This window comes from Trachypithecus francoisi, unplaced genomic scaffold (assembly GCF_009764315.1).
Source record: "Trachypithecus francoisi isolate TF-2019V2 unplaced genomic scaffold, Tfra_2.0 Lachesis_group11, whole genome shotgun sequence".
Classification (NCBI taxonomy): domain Eukaryota; kingdom Metazoa; phylum Chordata; class Mammalia; order Primates; family Cercopithecidae; genus Trachypithecus; species Trachypithecus francoisi.
In genome coordinates, this window is record NW_022681456.1 from 76745866 (window position 1) to 76765629 (window position 19764).

Sequence of the window (19764 nt, forward strand, 5' to 3'; positions counted from 1 at the left end):
TCTATACTACAACAGATGGATTTAAATTGTAACCTGTTCTTACCAAAGAACTAAATAAAAAAGGAGTACAGAGCCAGAGCCAGAGGTTCAAAATATTCTCATCTGTTAAATTAAGAGTGTCTCCCATAGAAAAGCAGTGGAGGCCCCATAGGGCAAGTACAAAACAGAATTAAAACTCCCAAGGGTCTTGTCTTTACAAAAGAAAAGGCAGGAGGCAGCCCCTGGACAGCTGGTCATGCTGGCCGCTCCGGTTGGACCACGTTGCATAATCCTCAGTCGCATCATCACAACGTCTCTGAGCGTTTTGATGGGGGGAGAAGGGGCAGTGTAGTGTGTATGGGAGGAGAGGCCCAGAGGGCTCTCTTTGCCCCCTTACCCCCTTTTTTATATCCCAGAGGAAAGTGGGGGGAACCTGGCTACACCTTGAAATGAGGCTATGTGTTTCAAACCTGGGGACAGGGGTAAGAGGGGATCTGTGCTTTGAGCAACCTGAGCCAGAGGCAGAGGGGTGTTGGAGGGGTAAGGGGAGGATGCATGATGCTTATTGCTTTGTACCTTTCACTGGGAAGGAGGGCAGCAGCCAACAGTAGCTCACAGGTTTGTAAACTGAGCCTGTTGGCTTTAAGAAGGGAGGCAATGAAATCGAATTAAATATAAAAGAGTCATTTGTGCAAAAATAACTTAAACAAATAAAAGACCTGGGGAAGGGGGTGTTCCCCTTAGCGCCTGGTGGGGAAAGGGCCATATACCATCCCCCCCAGGCCTTTTCAGTGACATGGCTTGGGGGGGAGGGGGTGAACTTCCCTGCCCCCTGCAATGGCTCAGGATGGGATTGTAGGGAAGGAGTTGCATTTGTGCTCTGAGTGGGGAGTAATGCCCCCACCCACTGTCCACAGGTGCAGGTGGCTGGCAGGGGCTCCCAAGGCTCAGCACTCAGCTCTCCCCAATCAGGGTTAGATCCAGCTCCAGGTATGGCTGCTATGGGGCCAGTTTCCTCCTCTTGTTTTTGGCAGGACGGCCAGGGCGGGCCCGGGGAGGCAGAGGGACAGCCGCCTAATACCAGAGGAGAAGTTGAAAGAAGTGGTCAATTGCTAGGTATCAGGAAGTCGTCTTTTCTCCCCACTCCCTCTAACTCTCCTTTACTCCTGCTGCCTCATCGCTTACACCCTACCCATACACCCACCCACCCAAACACACACTTACTCGGGCTGTAGGGCTGGGTTCCAAGGTAATGTCCTGGCGGGAGCTATTGCTGTTCCGCGTAGGGCTGCAATAAGGGGCACAGATGATCAGGAACAGCTCCCAAGCACCAGGTGAATTTCAGAAGTTTGGGTGGGAAACTTTTTACATTTGGATAGTAAAGGCATAATATCCTTACTCATATTCAAATAAGTATCTGCCCTTTTGAAAACCAAGCCACTATTTGGACATTAGAACTGTCCAAACCAAAAAGAAGTAGGCAAAGGCCAGCACTATAGTAGGCCCATCACTCACTTGTATTTTCTCCTACGGCCACGACGAGACTTTCTGACTACTCCCGGGGGCACCTGAGAAAAGATGGACTGTGTGTGTGGGAAATTTCGAAAAAGGTACCACAGCCCCAGCCTTTCCTCAGAGCCCCTGAGCCCAGACTGCCAGCACTCTGCACTCACCTTAAGGTCCTCAGAATGGGGCCCAGGAGGGGGTGGATCCTTGGGCTCAGCACCCCCCTCAGCCAGCTCCCCATTATGCTGCCAATGGTGGGTTCTTCTTGGGGACCTTTCCATTTGTCCATTGAAGCCACCACGTGTCCCCCATTTGAGGGCCAGTCGGCCAGGCTCCCGCCGGCTGCCAGGCTTTCGGCCCCGAGCTGGCCTGGCCTCACCATTAATGCCCCTAAGTCCCCCTCCTCCCCTCCGGCCCCGTTTCCCTGACCCCCTCCCAGTGAGCAGCTCAGGGACTGGGGGGTCGGGAGAACCGTGGGGTGGGGCTAAGGCACTGAGGGGAGGCCGGGCAGGCTCTGGTTCGAGGGCTGAGGCGGGGCTCTCAGGGGGTAGACAGGGGGCTTCTGGCTGCTCTGGAGGGATCTGCTGGCAAAAAATAAGTTCTCAGTCAATCCCAAATATGGTCCCTCTTCTGCTATAACTCAGAAAGCCCTAACTTTCCAGTTTGAGAAAAAATTATCTCCCTGACAAATATATGCCCACACCCTCACCTGGAGACTCTGTAGCAGGCAGGCTAGGGGACTAGAAGCCTCTGAGAGGGGTGGAGGAGCTCCCCCCCCAGGGAGGAGCTGCAGCCCCAACTGGCCAGAGAGAAGAGGGCCAGGAGGCTGCAACAGGCCGGGGAGGGCTCCAGGGCTGCTGGTCAGCGAAGACAGGTCACCTGTTGAGAAATTATAGTCAGGGGTCTCTCCCTAGGCAAACCAATTAGGCTGAGCAGACCCTACTATTCTCTTTAGGCTTTATCCAGTGGCCGAAGACTTTCTTCCCCAATTTATTCAGCCACTACTCCCAAGTTTTACGGCTGCTTTTTCACACCAAGAGTGTGAATTCACACTCCCTCAGACTCACCCAGCAGGCTGGCACCCAGCAGAGGGCTAAGGAGTTGGGGGGGTCTCCCTGAGTTGGAGGGGGCCTTGCCCAGAGAGGAGGCTCCCGGGTCAGTAGTTGCCGTGGTGACACTGGAGGTAGGTGGTCCAGGTTGGGGGGCACTCAGGACACAGGGCTAAGAAAAAAGAATGATTCTTAACACGTGTGTAAAATACTCAACAGATTTATAGTGCTTTCACATCCACTATCTGACTGAAGCCTCAAGTGAGATAGGCCATGCTTATTAAATACAGACCCAATTCTTGTAGTCATCCTACCCCCAGCCAAGAACTAAGGCCTCCCCAAAGGCCCCAAGGAAGAGCTCAGGAATGAAACTGAAAGCTTTTGATTCCCAGCTCCCATCTTTCATTCTACGTTGTGTTCTGTCCCGGCTACTCACCCCCATCCTCACCTGGGGGGGTGTCCCCGAGGGGGGATCCAGGCTGGCAGCCAGCAGCGCAGAATTTAAAGCTATGAGGGTAGGGGGGGCTGAAAGTGGGGGGAAAAGTAGGGGGGACAGGTCTCCCAAGCCTGAAAATGGCTCCCCATTTGGACCCCCGGCTCCCTCTGCAGATCCCTCCCCATCCCCAGCTGTGGGGCCCAGAGCCAACAGGGGCAGGAAAGAGGCAAGGAGGTTGCTGGGAGGTGCTGAAGGAGGTGGAAGAAGGTCTGAGGGTGGTGGAGGAAGCAAGGAAGCCACCAAAAGCGAAGGCCCTTCAGGCTCTCCTGGGGCTAGAGGAGGACCAGGTCCTCCTGGTGGGGGTAGCAGGGACTCAGGAGGAGGCTGTCCTCCTCCCCCAGCCAGCACACCAAATAAACTGTGGTTGAGCAATGGAGAAGGTGGAGGCTGCCCCAGACTCAGAGGGAGAGGCAAGGCCCCAAGCATCCCAGGGAAGCCAGCTCCACTCAGTGCCAGGCCCTGCTCCGGGCTGGGGAAAGGGAATGCCTCTCCACCAGCCAGGGGAGGCAGAGGGCAGGCCGGGCCCGCCCCCATCCCCAGCCCTTCGGATGGGCTTTGAAGCACAGGGCTGGGGACTACCGGGGCTTTGGAGGCAGCTGGTGGGGCAGGGGCACCTGTAAAAGAGGAGAGAAATTCAGCTCAAGGGAGGCCCTTTCTCCCAGCATCCAAAGAAGCCAACCTCCCTGCCCCCAACCCAGAAAACCCTCAAAGAGCTCTCTGAGCATTCCCCTAAATGCCTTGGCTGCCTCTTTCCAGCCAGGATGAGGAAGGGCTCCACAACACTCACATACCTGGCACACTGCTGAGGCTGCCACTGGTGGTCCCAGGCAGGGAGGACTGGATAGGGTGCCTGGGCTGGGGAGGGCTCCCTGAGGAGAGGGTTGGGGGAGGAGGAAGGTGTGCATCTGACCCCAAAAGGTTAAAGCTTCCATCAGAGTGGGAAGGGCCAGGGGTGGGGAGTCCCAGCAGGGACAGCACAGAAGGGAGAATTGGTTGGGATGGCTCTGGGAGAGAAAACGGTTGGGGGACAGGAGCAGGGGCCCGAGGACGGCTCCGTCTAGGGGTTTGAGGGCCTCTCCCTTCTAGCAATCGAAATACAGTAGGGGGTCTGCGGGGACGACGCTGAGAGGGACGAAGTGATGAAGAGTGGGAAGCTGAGGGCACCGGGGCACGGGGCCTTCGGCCCTGTAAAGTGCTGGGAGGGGGTAGTGGGGGATGCTGTGCCTTGGCCGCTGCAGAGAGTAGGCTGCTAGCAAGGAAGGGGGGTGCCCCAGGCCCCTCCACCGTGGGGGCCCCTCCCAGGGGCCCCAAGACCAGGGGCAGGTGCATAGTGGCTGAAGACACTGGTGGCTGAATGGCAGGACCAGGGTGGGTGGGGAGATTATTGCTCGGGGGCAGGGGAGGGGGTGTTAAGGCATCACTACAGTGGAAGAGAGGAGGGTCTGAAGGTGGTGAGGAGGAGGCATGAGGGGCCGGAGGAGAGCCCAGGTCAGAGGGCACCAGGCTGGATCTGAGGGCAGCTCCCCAGTTGTATGAGGGAGCATTGAGGCTGATAGCAGGTGGAGGAGGTGGGGCTGGAGAGGGGGCATTGCCCCTTGGGAGGAAACGGGGGCTGCTACTGCCTCCAGAAGGGACTGGGTCAGGAAGCCTTGGTGGGAAAAGCCCCCCAGGGCCTGCTAGAGTGGGGAAGGCCTGGGAAGCTGAGGGTGGTTCTGGGGGAAGGGAGCCAGGACCCCCATTAAGTGGAGTTGTAGGAGGAACTCGACAGGGAGGGCGGGCAGAGGGGGGCCCTGGGGACACAGTGTGGAACATTTGGGGGCTCGCTCCCTCTCCTGCAATAAATGAAAAATGAAGGGTCAGCCTGTGGCTCCCCTTCCAAAAACTTTCTTTTGTCTTCTCTAGTCCCATCTCCCACAAGTTCCCAACCTCCCTGGGCCCTCCTCTCACCATGTAGCTCCCCACCCACTCCCCTTTCTCTTTGCTCCCTCTCATGGAACTCCTCCCACCACCAGCCTTCCAAGCCCTTAGGTTTTCCTCGGTCTTCTGTAAAGTGGCAGAAGACTCACCAGGAGAAGAGTGTGAGCAGGTGGTCTCCATGCTGCGGTACAGAGTTGCCATAGCAACAGCTTTCCGCCGGTGGTTGCACAGCTTGGTCATGTCCTCCTCTGATGCTGGCCCCACCCCAGCCCCACCCAGGGTCACCGGGGCCAAAGGGTCAAAGTTGAAAACCTGTAAGGTGGAAAGCAAGGACAGGGACCCTGAGGGGCTGGAATCTGTGAGAAGGGCAACCTCAGTCAGTGATCTGCATTAAGGCTTTTAGCTTATCTCTGTACTCTCAGGCACCCCTCACCACTCTGACCTTGGGGACATTAAGTGGACACTCCAGACCGCACTTGCAGGTCCCATCGCTGAGGAGGTAGCTCCGGGTTTGCTCCAAGGAAGACAGCTCTGTGCCACTTGGACTGGAAGAGGACAGGGTCAGAGGACATGGGGTTAGCTGCAGTGAATCAGGCAATACTCCTAAAGCACAGTGCTTAAGTTACAGATCCTCCTAGAAGAACAGAGGATAAGGAATGTGGGAAGACACAGAAAGAGGGAGAATGGATTCAAAGGCCCAGAGCTACAGAAAGCAAAAAGGCTGAGGAAGGAAGGGGAAGAGAGGAGAGCAACCGGGTACCAGAGAGCTGAGCTAAGAGGAGAAGCGGAAGAAAGAAAACCCAGGCAACTGGAGTGGCAGAGCTTGGGGACCTGAGAAGATCCGTACCTGATGTAGAGCACAGCACCCTCTCGCACACAGCGCTGCCAGCCGATGGGGACAGATGTGGCCACAGGGCCCCCAGCTCTGTCTGCTCCACTGCTCTCATTGCCCCCATTCATTGTGTGTAATCAGCTCCCGCGTGCCTGATAACACAGACATCCATGTAGGCACTAGGAGGATTACACTGGGCGAGGTACCTGAGGGAGGACTCCAGGAAGGCAAAGGTTGTGGGGACACCCAAGAAAACTCAGGGAAAGCCCCAGAGGAGCAAGGGGAACCCCTCAGAGAGCTGGGAGGGAGAATGAGGAGTCCTCTGCCGTATCACCACAGCTACCTGAACATCTCTGCAAACATTGTGGGGTCCAGTCTAAAGCCGGGGCCACCAGCTTAGCCCACACCTGCAACGCAAAGTAGAGAGAGGGGACTATCAGGAGTCTGCCCAACTCTGAAGAGCACCACAGCCCAGCACCCTCTCAAGAGAAAGATCCTTAACAATGTGAGGCAAGCGCCTATAAAGATCTCGGAGATCTGCTGGCTTAGTCTACAACCATCCTTTCCAAGCCCAGTCCCTAGGGACCAGAGGGTCAGAACCTCAGCTCCCTGGGACCAAGAAAGTCTAGCAAAATTCTTAGGGATATGAAGGGCAAGGCCTCCGTCCATTCGGAATTGAAGACTTCAACCAGGAGTATGGGCACATTCCCATAATGCTAGGCCACTAGGAAGTTTCCCAGAGTGTCTGGCTCCTGTCGTTCCCTACCCAGGAAGATGATATAAAAAGTACAGATTGCCCCACAGGCCACCAGGCAATTGCCCAACTGCCCGCTGGGGTGGTACCAGCAGAACTCCCCCCGTGCCTGCTCCATCAGACAATCGCTGATCTAGTTCATTCGGGTCTTAAGAGGTGAGGATCACAGCTCAGTCTTCTCCCAGGATCCTGAGAAGCTCCTGATTTTCCCTCAAGCCTAAGGCAAAGAAATTCAGAACCTCCTATCCCACTGACTCCAAGAGAGCCTGTCCTGCGATATCTCCAAGAGAGCCTATCCTCCGACAGGAGGGGAAGCCCCTCCAACCTGCAGGTATCCTCCCCAGCCTCACCATCGCTCCCACCCCACACTGGCGGCTTCCAAACTTTCCCTCTCATAACAAGGCGCCCTGTCACCCAGACTGCTTCCCTCAGCTTGAGGAGGAGGGGAAGGCGCACGAAGTAGGAAGGAACTTGGGGAGAGGGCGGGCGGAGGGTGGGCGAAGCACTGAGGGGAGGCGGTGAAGGAGGCAGAAGTCAGGCAGTGAGAGGGAGAAGCGGCGGGGGCAGGTGAGGGCGGGGGAGTGGGGATGGGGCCGGGGAAAGGGGCCGAGAGGACGCGGAGGGGGCAGAGGGTAGGGACAGGAGAGGAGGGGAGGGGAGGGGGAGGGGCGGGGTGGGGGGGCCGGGCCCCGCACTCACCGCGGCCCATGGTTCGGCCGGCCCCGCCCTGCGCAGTCGCGGCCCAGAGAGTGAGTGGGAGGGGGTGGGAGGAGGGTCGGTGGAGCCCGAGCCTCCGGTACGGCCCCGGCCGGTCCTAGCAGGAAGCGCCGCTGCCGCCGCCGCGGATCACCGAGCGGCCTCCCGCGCATGCGCCATGGGGGCCAGGGGCAGCCCTGGGGATTCCGTTCCCAGAAGGCACCGCGCAGGCTGCTGCCGCTGCCGCCGCCGCCGCCGTCGCTGCCGCAGCCACCGCCGCAGCCACCGCCGCCTCCGCCGCTGCCCGGACGGGAGAGGGGCGGGGCCGGGCCCCCGCCCAGCGGACAGCGACGAGCCAACTGGAGGGGCCGCAGTGCGCATGCGGGAGCGCGCCTACCCCTCCCCCACAACCCCCCATTAATCCCCAAGAGAACAAACACCCCACGCGGCCCCCCTCCCTCCGCGGAAGGATCTGCGCCTCTTCCCAGGCCACTGGTGGCCAATCCCAGCCCTCCTCGGGGAGGGGCCCCTTCCAAAGCCACAGTCTGTTGCGGGAGCCAGGAATGCCAGGTCCGGGAGGGGCCAGGCCCGAAAGATGAAAGTCGCGACTTGCCCTGCCCCGCCCCAAAGGCTTCCCGGGTAGTGTGCTGAGACTTGACCCGCCTCTCCAGGTCAACATGTCACAACACGACCTCGGCCTGTCAAGTCACATGACCTCTGCCTGTCACTGACAACCTGGTCTGTCTTTAGGCCAGGAGAGACCATCTGGTCCACCCCCCACACCACCCCCATTTTCAGAGGGGAAATGGAGGTGTGGAGCAGCGGAGCAGCCTAACCAAAGACCTGTCACAGACGCACCACTCCAGTCACAACCGGCCTTGTGACAGTTTCTACTTAAACTCTGGCTGCCCCCATGAGGGTATGACAGGATATGTAACAGGCCACCACATGGCCTCTGTTTTCAAGGCACAAGAAAAATACTTTGCATTCTGCGTGGTGCGTTTTACTTTTGTTCAAGTTGCCTCCAAGTTCATGGTTCTCATTTTACCTTTACAACTCTTTAATTTACAAACAAGGACGGTAAGATCCCTTGGTAAGTGAGGGGGAGTTGAGGCTAAAATCGCGGCTCCGGTCTCCCCAGTCCAGGGCGGTCCTGCGCTGAAGTACACTTACACGTCCCAGGATGAGACTCCGCTGTAAATCTCGACCCGAACACCTAGGAGGCAGGCCTGTGCCGCGCTCCTCACAGCAGGGAGTCACAGGACTTGCTGTCTGGTACAGCAAGAGAGGGTCTTGGTCTTGGAGAAAGCCGTAAGAGTACAGTGGGGGGAAATAGGTGGCCAAACAGAATCGGGTCCATTGGGTAAAATACATGACTTCTGGCAGGCTGAGGGCTTAGCAACTCCAAGGTAAAAGTCAAGGGCGCGGTTGTGAGAGAAGCGGAAAATGACTACCAAGGGATTCCAGTACCTCGGCCCCTTCTGGGAGATTTACGGGGCTAGACCACCCCCGTTTTTTTAGTTGTTTTTCGTTTTCGGTGAAACGTAGTCTCGCTCTGTCACCCAGGCTGGAGTGCAGTGGCGCGATCTCGGTCACTGCAACAGACGCCTCCAGGGTTCAAGCGATTCTCCTGCCTCAGCCTCCAGCGTAGCTGGGATTACAGGCGCGCATCACCACACCCGGCTAATTTTTGTATTTTTAGTAGAGAGGGGGTTTCACCATGTTGGTCAGGCTGATCTCGAACTCCTGACCTCAAGTGATCCGCTCTCAGCCTCCCAAAGTGCTAGGATTACAGGCGTGAGTCACCGAGCCCGGAGACCTCTTTAAGAAGACTCGAGATGTCGACAATCCCAGTGGATGGATACCAACTTTCAAAGGAAAAGTTCAAAAGGCCTATGTGTCCATTAGCTGGGAGGGGCCAAGGAAAATGGGAGTTCCTTATAGTGGAGGTAAAACGGCGGCTAAAGCTAGGGGGCGGAACAGCAGCTTCTGGGGGAGACAAGCCGCAAAGAGACTCCACACGACCGACTCAGGACGGCCAACGCTGATAGCCGTTGGGGCCGTTGGGCGCCGGGAGCTGGCGCCCCGCCCTCTCTCCTTTTCCCCCACCCTCCGCACCTCCCACCACCCTCGTAGTCCCCTGCGCGTGCGCGTGCAGACACCGGTTGCCAAACATTGCATCATCCCCGCCCCCCTTTTCTCCCCTCCCCCCGCTACACTCCCCTCCGCGCGCGCGCATGACTCACCCACCGCCTGTGTGAAGCCTCGTGACCCAAGGCCACTTCCGGGTCCGACACTACGTCGACCCCCTAGCGAGAGGGAGCGACGGGGGCGGTGCTGCGGAGCTCCTGAGTGGCGGATACGAGGGACGAGGCGGGGCCAATGCAGGCGTGCCACTTTCTGATTGGTAGGTTTTAGGGTCCCGCCCCTGAGAGGAGGGCAAGGCCATGGTAAAAGATTACAGCTAGGCGCTCCGGAGGTCAGAGGCTTAAGTCTAAGGCACTGAGCGTATTATGTTGAAGATGAGCGGGTGGCAGCGACAGAGCCAAAATCAGAGCTGGAACCTGAGGAGAGAGGCGAGTACTGACTCCCATCTGCCCTTTACCCTCCCGTCTCCTCAGAGTTGGGGCGTCCGCTCTTTAGGATTGGCCTCACCCCTCCACAGTGAAGTCAGGGACAGTCCGAGAGAGGAATGGGGAGAGTCTCTTATTCTGGGGTGGTGCATACAAACCCCTATTGCTGCGGACGACAGCGTCTCTCCACCCCTGCCCGCAGGCGGAGCATGGGCCCTGCTCTGTGCTGCTGGGCAAAAGGACCTCGGCTGCCCTAGGGAAATTCATTCTCTCCCGTAGCCAACTTCAGGCCACCTCGTTAGGCCTGTCCTGGGGGAGGCAGCAGGACACACCCCCGCTCTAAGACTGGGTTACCATCGCTCAAGCCGTTCCCGCCCGTTCGCCACCGTCGGCCTTCTCCCTACCCTACCCCCAATCCTGTCTCAGTCTCAGCGTCTCTGGTGTCAGCATGGCCACTTCGGTAGCTGGGGCTACTGGACCCTGCAGGGCTGATAGGGGAACCTTGACACAAGCCTTTGGGAGGGGTGCCGATGGACAGGGAGCGGTGTGTTTTCCCTTTGCCATTAGAGGGAAAGGTCTCTGGGCCTCCCGCACAAGAGAGCAGCCTGGATCTCTTAAGTGTAGGAGGCCATTTGGGGTCTCCCCAGGGTATTGTCCTTCCCTCAGGATTAGTCTCTGCCTCTTTAACCCGGTCCTGTCTCCCAGCTAATCTCTGTGTAACCATTGCATCAGGCCAGCCCCCTGTTTGGCTCTGCAGCTTTCTGACCTGAGGCTTCACTGCTGATGAAAGCCAAGTCCCACACACTGGAAGGCAAGGGAGGGTTCCCCAGGGAGGGCAGCCCTGCAGAGAAATATTTCGGGCAATATTGCATCTCCAGTCCCTAGGGATCGGCAGCTGCCGCTCTGCGTCTGCCCCTTCCCTATAAGAGAGATTGGGGGGGAATTCATTCATTCTTAACAAATAGGTAATGAGGACCTACTGTGTGCCAAACAGTTTGGGGCTCAGGGAACATCCGTGAGCAAGAGGAAAAAATAATCTCAGTGGGAGGCCTACAGTAAACAAAATATAAGTGCCATGGAGAAAGCTAAAGCAGAGAAAGGAATGGAGAATGTTCAGGATGGAGGTTACTGTGTTACATCAGGTGGTCAGGAATTACCTTAGGTAATTCCTCCGCTCAAAACCCTCCAGTGACTTCCATGATATGAATTAGGAAGTCATTGGAGGGTTTTGAGCAGAGGAATGACCTGTTTTAAAAGGTTCACTCAGGCTGCTGTATGGTGAATAGACTTACGGAGGGGTGGCAAGAGAAGAAATGGGAAGACCTTCTGCAATCAGGAAGTTTCTGCAGTAATTGAGAGATGGTGGTGAATTGATCTAGACTGGAAAGAATGGAATTAGAAGTGTTTAGGCCGGGCGCGGTGGCTCAAGCCTGTAATCCCAGCACTTTGGGAGGCCGAGGCGGGCGGATCATGAGGTCAGAAGATCGAGACCACCCTGGCTAACACGGTGAAACCCCGTCTCTACTAAAAAGTACAAAAAACCAGCCGGGCGAGGTGGCGGGCGCCTGTAGTCCCAGCTACTCGGGAGGCTGAGGCAGGAGAATGGCGTGAACCCGGGAGGTGGAGCTTGCAGTGAGCTGAGATCCGGCCACTGCACTCCAGCTTGGGCGACAGAGCGAGACTCCGTCTCAAAAAAAAAAAAAAAAAAAAAAGTTTTTAGATTCTTCTAAGCAAAGTTTTAAAAACTCATTTTTAAAGAATGAGTTAAGGGCTGGGCATGGTGGCTCATGCCTGTAATCCCAGCACTTTGGGAGACCAGAGTGGATCACACGAGGAGTTCAGGAGTTCAAGACCAGCCTGGCCAACATGGTGAAACCCCATCTTTACTAAAAATACAAAAATTAGCCAGGCATGGTAGTGCATGCCTGTAATCCCAGCTACTCAGGAGGCTGAGGCAGGAGAATCGCTTGAATCCAGGAGGCGAAGGTTGCAGAGCCAAGATTGCACCACTGCCCTCCAGCCTGGGCAAAAAGAGTGAGACCCGTCTCAAAAAAAAAAAAAAAAAAAAAGAGTTAAAATTTGTAGTACTTTGGATTCCAGGGTGTGAGAGAAGAGGAATGAAGGATGATACCAAGGTTTTTAGCTTAAGCAACTAGAGTTGTCATCTGAGATGGGGATGACCTTGGAAGGGGAAAATCAACAAGTTTGCACAGTCTTAGGTGCCTATTAGACATTGAAAAAGAAATGGCAAGTAGGCAGTAGACAGCAGAGTCGGAAGTTCTGGAAGAGGTCCAGACTGGAAATGTACATTTGGAGGATGTCAGTGTGGGAATGGAGTTAGGAAAATGCTACGATTTGTTCCCTTCCCTGTAGTTTAGCCTTTACCCTGGCAGGTTTAAGGCCTGCCTTGAATTTAGAGAAAGCTGAGTTGGCCAGAACTTTGCTATTATGTAACTAGGATTACAAACGTCAGCAACTAAAAATAAAAAAAGTCAGGCCCTCTTCTGCCCTTGGAAATGGCTGCAGGGACCAAGTATGCATACCCCACAAGACCAGAAGTAAGGACGGACCAGTAGGAGGCTGGAGATAAAAGAAAAATAAGGGCCCAGCACAGTGGCTCACGCCTATAATCCCAGCACTTTGGGAGGCGAGTGGATCACGAGGTCAAGAGATGGAGACTATCCTGGCCAACACAGTGAAACCCCATCTCTACTAAAAACACAAAAATTAGCTGGGCGCGGTGGCGTGCACCTGTAGTCCCAGCTACTTGAGAGGTTGAGGCAGAAGAATCACTTGAACCCTGGAGGCAGAGGTTGCAGTGAGCCGATTGCACCACTGCACTCCAGTCTGGCAACAGAGCGAGACTCTGTCTCAAAAGAAAAATAAGTTGCCTCTCCCCCTTCCAAAAATGGCTAACATTTCTCTTTGTTGCCCACAGTGTTCAAGAAGGAAGTGTATCTTCATACATCACCACACCTGAAAGCAGGTAAACTTAACCTACCCTTTCCCAAAACCAAGTCCTAAGAGATGCTGCTTAGCCTCCTTTTGCTGAGACCCTAAGAGATTATGAAAAGACCTAGAGAAGATGGGAGAGGAGGGTTTGAATCTGAGCAAGCTTTTGCTATCAGACTGTCTATTCTCCTGGCTTGCTCCTACAAGGTGAGCAAACCACTTTTCTTAAAGAATGTCCTAATGGAAAGATGGTCCTCAAAGAAAGCCCCAACAAAGACAACTGGTTTGCCTTACCAGTCTTCAGTCCCCATCAGGGTTAAACTTTCACTAGTCTTCAGTCTCACTTGCGAACTCTATTGATAGTTTCCAGGAGCAATTACCAGGTCATTTGTGCTCCCTTCTCCTGTGTGGGGAGCTCAGACAAATAGTCCTTCAGCTCAGCCTAACCTTGATGGGGACTGAGGAATTTGACTAGTCCTCCAGATCCCCTAAGCATGGATATCCAGGCACTTTGCTTCTTCAAGTCCTGGGCAAAAGCAAGGAGGGAATATTAATATAGACTAGGGGTTGATAAATTTTAAAGGGCAGGATAATAAATATTTTAGATGTTAAGAGCCCTATAGTCTCTAGCGTGACTCTTCATCTCTGCCACTGTAGCACCGAAGCAGCCATAAACAATATGTAAATAAACAGATGTGGCTGTATTCCAATACAACTTTACCTACAAAAACAGGCATCAGACCAGCTTGCCAACCTGTGGCATAGACTGTTTGCTACATGGAGCTTGTTCCAGCCGCTCCCCATTACCCTGCAAATGTGCTTTTCCAGACGGATCCAACTGCAGAGATGGCAGCTGAGTCATTGCCTTTCTCCTTCGGGACACTGTCCAGCTGGGAGCTGGAAGCCTGGTATGAGGACCTGCAAGAGGTCCTGTCTTCAGATGAAAATGGGGGTACCTATGTCTCACCTCCTGGAAATGAAGAGGTAAGAATGCTAGGCCTAAAGCTAAAGGGGGATGTTACCTTTTCCTTCTCAATTAATATCTACGTTCCCTTTCCTCATTTCCTTGAAGGAAGAATCAAAAACCTTTACCACTCTTGACCCTGCTTCGCTGGCTTGGCTGACTGAGGAGGAGCCAGAACCAGCAGAGGTCACAAGCACCTCCCAGAGCCCTCGCTCTCCAGATTCTAGTCAGAGCTCCCTAGCTCAGGAGGAAGAGGAGGAAGACCAAGGGAGAACCAGAAAACGGAAACAGAGTGGCCATTCCCCAGCCCGGGCTGGAAAGCAGCGCATGAAGGAGAAAGAACAGGAGAATGAAAGGAAAGTGGCACAGCTAGCTGAAGAGAATGAACGGCTCAAGCAGGAAATCGAGCGCCTGACCAGGGAAGTAGAGGCGACTCGTCGAGCTCTGATTGACCGAATGGTGAATCTGCAAGCATGAACAATTGGGAGCATCAGTCCTCCACTCGGGCCACACTACCCACCTTTCCCAGAAGTGGCTACTGACCACCCTCTCACTAGTGCCAATGATGTGACCCCCAATCCCACATATTCGGGGGAAGGCTTGGAGTAGACAAAAGGAAAGGGTCTCAGCTTGTATATAGAGATTGTACATTTATTTATTACTGTCCCTATCTATTAAAGTGACTTTCTATGAGCCAAGGTCTTTTACTTTTTCTTCTTGCCTTTAGGGGCTTCAGGGGGTTTCCCCTCAGCTACAGCCAACTGTTTCTTTAGATCCAAGAGTTTCGTCACCTCCGCAGCAACCTGGTTCTTGTCTGCCTTTTGTGCTTTCAGTTCTCGGACAATGTTGCCCTAAGATAAAGGGGGGTGGGAAGGGTAACAGTGAGGCAAGAAAAAGATCTATTTAGGATTCAGCTTGTCCAGTCTCCCACAGGGCTTAAGCTTCGTACTTGTTTTGTCACTTCATCCATCAGCGCTTGTATCTGCTGTGGCCCGGCTGTTGTAACAGTCTCTATAACTGCTGGCTTTGGGGACGTTTTTGCCTGGAGGACAACAACAAAGTTATCACCAGCAACCATAAATATCCCCTAACCTCCAGTTTTATACAGCATCTCAGAGGGAAAGTGATTACCTTTAAGTCGAAGGTCTCTTCTAGCTAAGACAGGAAAGAAAAACTAAGTGAGGAAGCAGCAGGGCCAAAAGATGGAAAGAGTGATGGGTGAGGACTACTTAGGGAAATTAAGGGAGTGATGCTATGGCTGTTGTGAAGCGAGGGCACAGCCTTTAGCTTTTCTCACCTGGCCCCCTCCAAAGCGCTGCCTTAAACTTTCAATCTGGTCATTTTCCAATTTTTGGAACAAGGGACTGACCTGTAAAAAAAAAAGTTCCAGAAACATCTGCTGATTAGATAACAGACTCTACCAGACTATACAGATGACCTCTCCAACCCCAATCTCTGATACGTTTTAGAAAGAACAAGCATAACACTGAGCTAATATCTGCTGATTTTAGGAAATCAGCGGTAGCTTTCCCTGTGAAACCCCAAATAATTTGTAGGGTCAAAGATTCTTTTTTTTTTTTTTTTTTTTTGAGACGGAGTCTTGCTCTGTTGGCCGGTCTGGAGTGCAGTGGCCGGATCTCAGCTCACTGCAAGCTCCGCCTCCCGGGTTTACGCCATTCTCCTGCCTCAGCCTCCCGAGTAGCTGGGACCACAGGCGCCCGCCACCTCGCCCGGCTAGTTTTTTGTATTTTTAGTAGAGACGGGGTTTCACCGTGTTAGCCAGGATGGTCTCGATCTCCTGACCTTGTGATCCGCCCGTCTCGGCCTCCCAAAGTGCTGGGATTACAGGCTTGAGCCACCGCGCCCGGCCGGGTCAAAGATTCTTTTTTTTTTTTTTTTGAGACGGAGTCTTGCTCTGCCACCCAGGCTGGAGTGCAGTGGCCGGCTCTCAGCTCACTGCAAGCTCCGCCTCCCGGGTTCACGCCATTCTCCTGTCTCAGCCTCCCGAGTAGCTGGGACTACAGGCGCCCGCCTCGTCGCCCGGCTAGTTTTTTGTATTTTTTAGTAGAGACGGGGTTTCACCGTATTAGCCAGGATGGTCTCGATCTCCTGACCTCGTGATCCGCCCGTCTCGGCCTCCCAAAGTGCTGGGATTACAGGCTTGAGCCACCGCGCCCGGCCCGGGTCAAAGATTCTTTAAGCGCTCTAAGGATGCTAGGCTGATCCAGAAGTTTAGTGATCTACTTACTTTTTTTTTTCATTTTGTGTCAAAGAGGAAATGGCTATTTCCTCTTTTTCACTGCCCACTATCTGCTAGCATTGTGGAGACTAGGTGACCAGTGTTTCTTCAAATATCTGTTTACCAGTTAGTTTTGTGTGCCAGGTTCTGGTTTCTGGCATGAAGAACAATGAGGATGTACAGATAATTCTGGACTTGTGAATGACCACCAAAGACTTTATATCAGAAACTTGAGTCCCATGACCAAAGTAACACTGGAGAGATGTTAGGTCTTCTCTCACCCACTCCAAAAGCTGCATAGCAAAAGTATCAATTTTAAGACAGGCTGGCTCTTCCACCTACTGTGCCAATCTGGTGTCCTGCTGGTAAGGTACACAGGAAGTTTGTCAGCAGGATACTGCAGGCTGGAGGTGGGAGCTGCAGCTGGGCCTGGATTGTGGCACTAACCGTGGGCATGTAAGGCTGAAGCATGACAGAGAGCAAGGCAGCTATATTTACTGCCAAGCCAGTCACTGTGCCTGCCCGTTGCCTGAGGAAGAAGAGATATTAGTCAAGACCTCCAGGAGGATACAGCTTATAAGCCACTTTATTCCTTTAGCCAACCCTCCCCGCTTACCTACCTGTCAGCCTCACTGCCTTTAATCCGCTTCCAGGGCTCATTCACCTGAATGTATTGGTTGCCATGTCGAGATATGGTGAGGATACTGCGCAAGGCATCCCGGATCCTGGGAAGGGAGGAAGCAGGCCAAGGTGTAATGTCCTACAGGGACCCATACAAGGCTCTCAACACGCCAGCAGATGACACAGAGATGTCAGTTACTTACCGAACCTTCTCAAGCAGCTGGTGATAGCGCTGGAGCTCCAGGGTGACATGGGCCAGCAGGCGCTGATCATCAGGGGTGAGCACCATATCAGGCACATAGCCCCCAAAGAACTTAGACACAAACATCCCAGCTCTTGGTTGGGAGTAGGAAAGGAGAAGTGGAAAAAAGAGAGGAAGTTATTATCCAGTCTCCTCCTTAGAATTTGACCCCATTTCCACAACTGTACATTCTCTCAGGATTCCTGCCTAGAACAGGTAACTCCTGGCTTCCTCAAGCCAGTAGACAAGGCTTAACAAATTAATTATTTACTCTCTCTCTCCCCTAAGAATCTGACTCTGCACATAAAAAAACCTGATTAAGTTAAACAACTCTATTTCTTTTTTTTTTTTTTTGAGACGGAGTCTTGCTCTGTCGCCCAGGCTGGAGTGCAGTGGCCGGATCTCAGCTCACTGCAAGCTCCGCCTCCCGGGTTCACGCCATTCTCCCGCCTCAGCCTCCTGAGTAGCTGGGACTACAGGTGCCCGCCACCTCGCCCGGCTAATTTTTTGTATTTTTTTAGTAGAGACGGGGTTTCACCGTGTTAGCCAGGATGGTCTTGATCTCCTGACCTCGTGATCCGCCCGTCTCAGCCTCCCAAAGTGCTGGGATTACAGGCTTGAGCCACCGCGCCCGGCCTATTTCTTATTTTTAATAAGTCATTACTCAAAATGACCAAGCTGAAATATGTGTTAATTGCTATCAAACAAATACTCTAGGTAAGGAATTTTTTTTTTTTTTTGAGGAGTCTCGCTCTGTTGCCCAGGCTGGAGCACAGTGGCATGATCTTGGCTCACTGCAATCTGCCTCCCGGGTTCAGGTGATTCTCCTGCCTCAGCCTCCCGAGTAGCTGGGATTACAGATGTGTGCCACCATGCTCGGCTAATTTTTGTATTTTCAGTGGAGACAGGGTTTCACCAGGTTGGCCAGGCTGGTCTCGAACTTCTGTAGGTAAGGACTATTTATTAAATGTGGTTAATGACCAAACCTGAGAGTGAGTAGCAGGACTGACCTATAAGGGTCCAGGGTTCAGACAGCGTGACTAAAGAATCCTAAGCTACGGAGGATACTGCTTTAGATTGCAGAAGAGCTGAGATAGGCACCAATGATAGAATGTGAGCCTAAGGTAACAAAAACTCTTGAGTATAGCAGAAGCCTTTTTTTTTATTTTGAGACAGGATCTCCCTCTATTGCCAAGGCTGGAGTGCAGGGGTACAAGCACTGCTCCACTGCAGCCTCAATCTCCCGAGCTCAAGAGACTATCCTGTCTCAGCATCCTGAGTGGCTGGGACTACAGGTGTGCGCCACTACGCCTGGCTGATTATTTTTGTAGAAATGGGAGACTCATTTTTTTTTTTTTTTTGAGATGGAGTCTCGCTCAGTCGCCCAGGCTGGAGTGCAGTGGCGCGATCTCGGCTCACTGCAAGCTCCGCCTCCCGGGTTCACGCCATTCTCCTGCCTCAGCCTCCCAAGTAGCTGGGCCTACAAGTGATCGCCGCCATGCCCGGCTAATTTTTTGCATTTTTAGTAGAGACGGGGTTTCACTGTGTTAGCCAGGATGGTCTCGATCTCCTGACCTCGTGATCCGCCCGCCTCGGCCTCCCAAAGTGCTGGGATTACAGGCGTGAGCCACCGCACCCGGCCGGGAGACTCATTATGTCGGTCAGGCAAGTCCTGGCCTCAAGTGATCCTCCTGCCTTGGCCTCCCAAAGTGCTGGGATTACAGACGTAAGGCACCATGCCCAGCCCACAGAAGCCTCCTACCCCCACACCAAAATAACCCCTTTCTTCAGCCAAACTTTTCAATGATCTGCAGGTGAACTATTTTGCTAGGAGAGAATACATCTTCAATTCTACAAAGAACAGTAATAAGAACACAATTTACAAAAACCCACTTTATAACCAACTTTGCTAAATCACATCTCTATAGCTAACTGTTCCATCAAGCATACATAGCCTCGTATGTGCTAGGAATAGATCCCAATTAATAGAAATCAACTTTCCACACTGTCCTCACAGCCTCCTGCCCATTTTCTAGTTCTCTCCACATTCCCATCTCCTGAGGGAAAATAAGCCCCACCCCAGCTCACTGCTAACTCTGACCCCTTACCAATTCCCACCTGTTGATGAAGTTGCCCAGGTTGTTAAGCAGCTCAGAATTATTCTTCAGCAGCAGGTCCGTCCAGGAGAAAGCACTGTCCTGGCCCTCAGGCCGAATGTACAGCAGATAGAAGCGCCAGATGTCAGCAGGGATCCCCGTGTCCTGGGCCATGTCCCCAAACACTCCCACACCCCGGCTCTTAGAGAATTTCCCATCCTCATAGTTCAGGTACTCTGGACAGAGGAGAATGAGAACCATCTGCTCAAATCACATCCTTCCCCTCTCTAGCCCACTAACTCTTCCTTCTTTCCTCTTTCTAACCTCAACTATGGTTGTCTAGCAACATTTCTCCTTAAGGGGCTGGTATGCTCAGATTTTGGGAATCCCTTCCTATCCATTCTGGCCCTTTTTTGTCTTTGCTTGTATCTACTACAGAGTTTTAGCTTTGGACTTTTGCTTTCTTCAGGTTCTTGTTTCATTTCTCTAGGTTGAGTTCTCATTTTAATTATTTCCTATTTCATCTCAACTCCTAACTCAAGACAGCAGCTCTCTAAGATCTTTCTCCAAGTACTGCCTCAACCCTCATTTCCTATGAACACCCCATCGGTAGTCTTCCAGGGTACTTACCTGTAGCAATGAGGTGGCTGACCAAGGTATAGTTATCCTCAGCTCCTAGGGCTGAGCAAGGAAAGACTATGCCATGGAAAGGGACATTGTCTTTGGCCATGAACTGATATAGGTCCACCTAAGGGAATGTAGTTAGGAGAGATTTCCTGAGACCTTCTTCAAAGGCCCAAGGAAGACCAGACACCCAACCCTAACACCCACACCCTACCGCCTACCCTC

The 19764-nt window shown here is 53.4% G+C and overlaps 3 protein-coding genes and 1 long non-coding RNA gene across 18 annotated transcripts in view; 2 read left to right on the forward strand and 2 right to left on the reverse strand.

Annotated features, from left to right (window-relative positions):
- Positions 1-80: 80 nt before the first annotated feature.
- On the reverse strand, positions 81-9499 carry MBD6 (methyl-CpG binding domain protein 6). 10 transcript variants are annotated; one of them, XR_004439794.1, is made up of 15 exons: positions 7233-7522; positions 6123-6186; positions 5795-5931; positions 5390-5492; positions 5097-5259; positions 3822-4862; positions 2983-3644; positions 2553-2706; positions 2195-2364; positions 1653-2069; positions 1495-1547; positions 1204-1267; positions 884-1053; positions 556-619; positions 81-295 (listed from the first exon to the last, which is right to left on the reverse strand). XR_004439794.1 is itself a non-coding variant. In XM_033221537.1 (13 exons), the coding sequence occupies exons 3-13, from the start codon at positions 5905-5907 to the stop codon at positions 979-981; spliced, it is 3015 nt and encodes a 1004-aa protein (XP_033077428.1). In that variant the 5' UTR covers positions 5908-5931; positions 6123-6186; positions 9476-9499; the 3' UTR covers positions 81-978. The 10 variants fall into 10 exon arrangements, 6 of the variants coding, with proteins under 6 accessions (XP_033077428.1, XP_033077429.1, XP_033077424.1 ...); XR_004439795.1 differs by lacking the exon at positions 556-619; XR_004439792.1 differs by having other exon boundaries at positions 81-619.
- On the forward strand, positions 6750-8221 carry LOC117089888. Its single transcript, XR_004439799.1, has 2 exons — positions 6750-6864; positions 7901-8221. It is a non-coding gene; the product is annotated as an uncharacterized LOC117089888 (long non-coding RNA).
- A 65-nt stretch (positions 9500-9564) lies between the features above and the next one.
- DDIT3 (DNA damage inducible transcript 3) lies at positions 9565-14414 on the forward strand. Of its 3 annotated transcripts, none has more exons than XM_033221554.1 (4): positions 9565-9636; positions 12741-12788; positions 13583-13738; positions 13827-14412. In XM_033221554.1, the coding sequence occupies exons 3-4, from the start codon at positions 13601-13603 to the stop codon at positions 14193-14195; spliced, it is 507 nt and encodes a 168-aa protein (XP_033077445.1). In that variant the 5' UTR covers positions 9565-9636; positions 12741-12788; positions 13583-13600; the 3' UTR covers positions 14196-14412. The 3 variants fall into 3 exon arrangements, with proteins under 3 accessions (XP_033077445.1, XP_033077444.1, XP_033077443.1); XM_033221553.1 differs by lacking the exon at positions 9565-9636 and adding an exon at positions 9691-9805 and having other exon boundaries at positions 13827-14414; XM_033221552.1 differs by lacking the exon at positions 9565-9636 and adding an exon at positions 9697-9805 and having other exon boundaries at positions 13488-13738.
- MARS1 (methionyl-tRNA synthetase 1) overlaps positions 14349-19764 on the reverse strand; it is a 40272-nt gene continuing 34856 nt past the window's right edge. For 3 of the 4 annotated variants that reach the window (XM_033221541.1, XM_033221539.1, XM_033221540.1), the window contains 9 exons: positions 19546-19663; positions 18938-19151; positions 16782-16913; positions 16578-16682; positions 16300-16486; positions 15016-15087; positions 14850-14873; positions 14668-14760; positions 14349-14569 (listed from right to left, as the gene is read on the reverse strand). In XM_033221541.1, the coding sequence (XP_033077432.1) occupies positions 14423-14569; positions 14668-14760; positions 14850-14873; positions 15016-15087; positions 16300-16486; positions 16578-16682; positions 16782-16913; positions 18938-19151; positions 19546-19663 (1092 nt within the window). In that variant the 3' untranslated portion in view covers positions 14349-14422. The remainder of the gene's footprint in view (positions 14570-14667; positions 14761-14849; positions 14874-15015; positions 15088-16299; positions 16487-16577; positions 16683-16781; positions 16914-18937; positions 19152-19545; positions 19664-19764) is intronic. The other variant, XM_033221542.1, reaches the window with a different exon arrangement.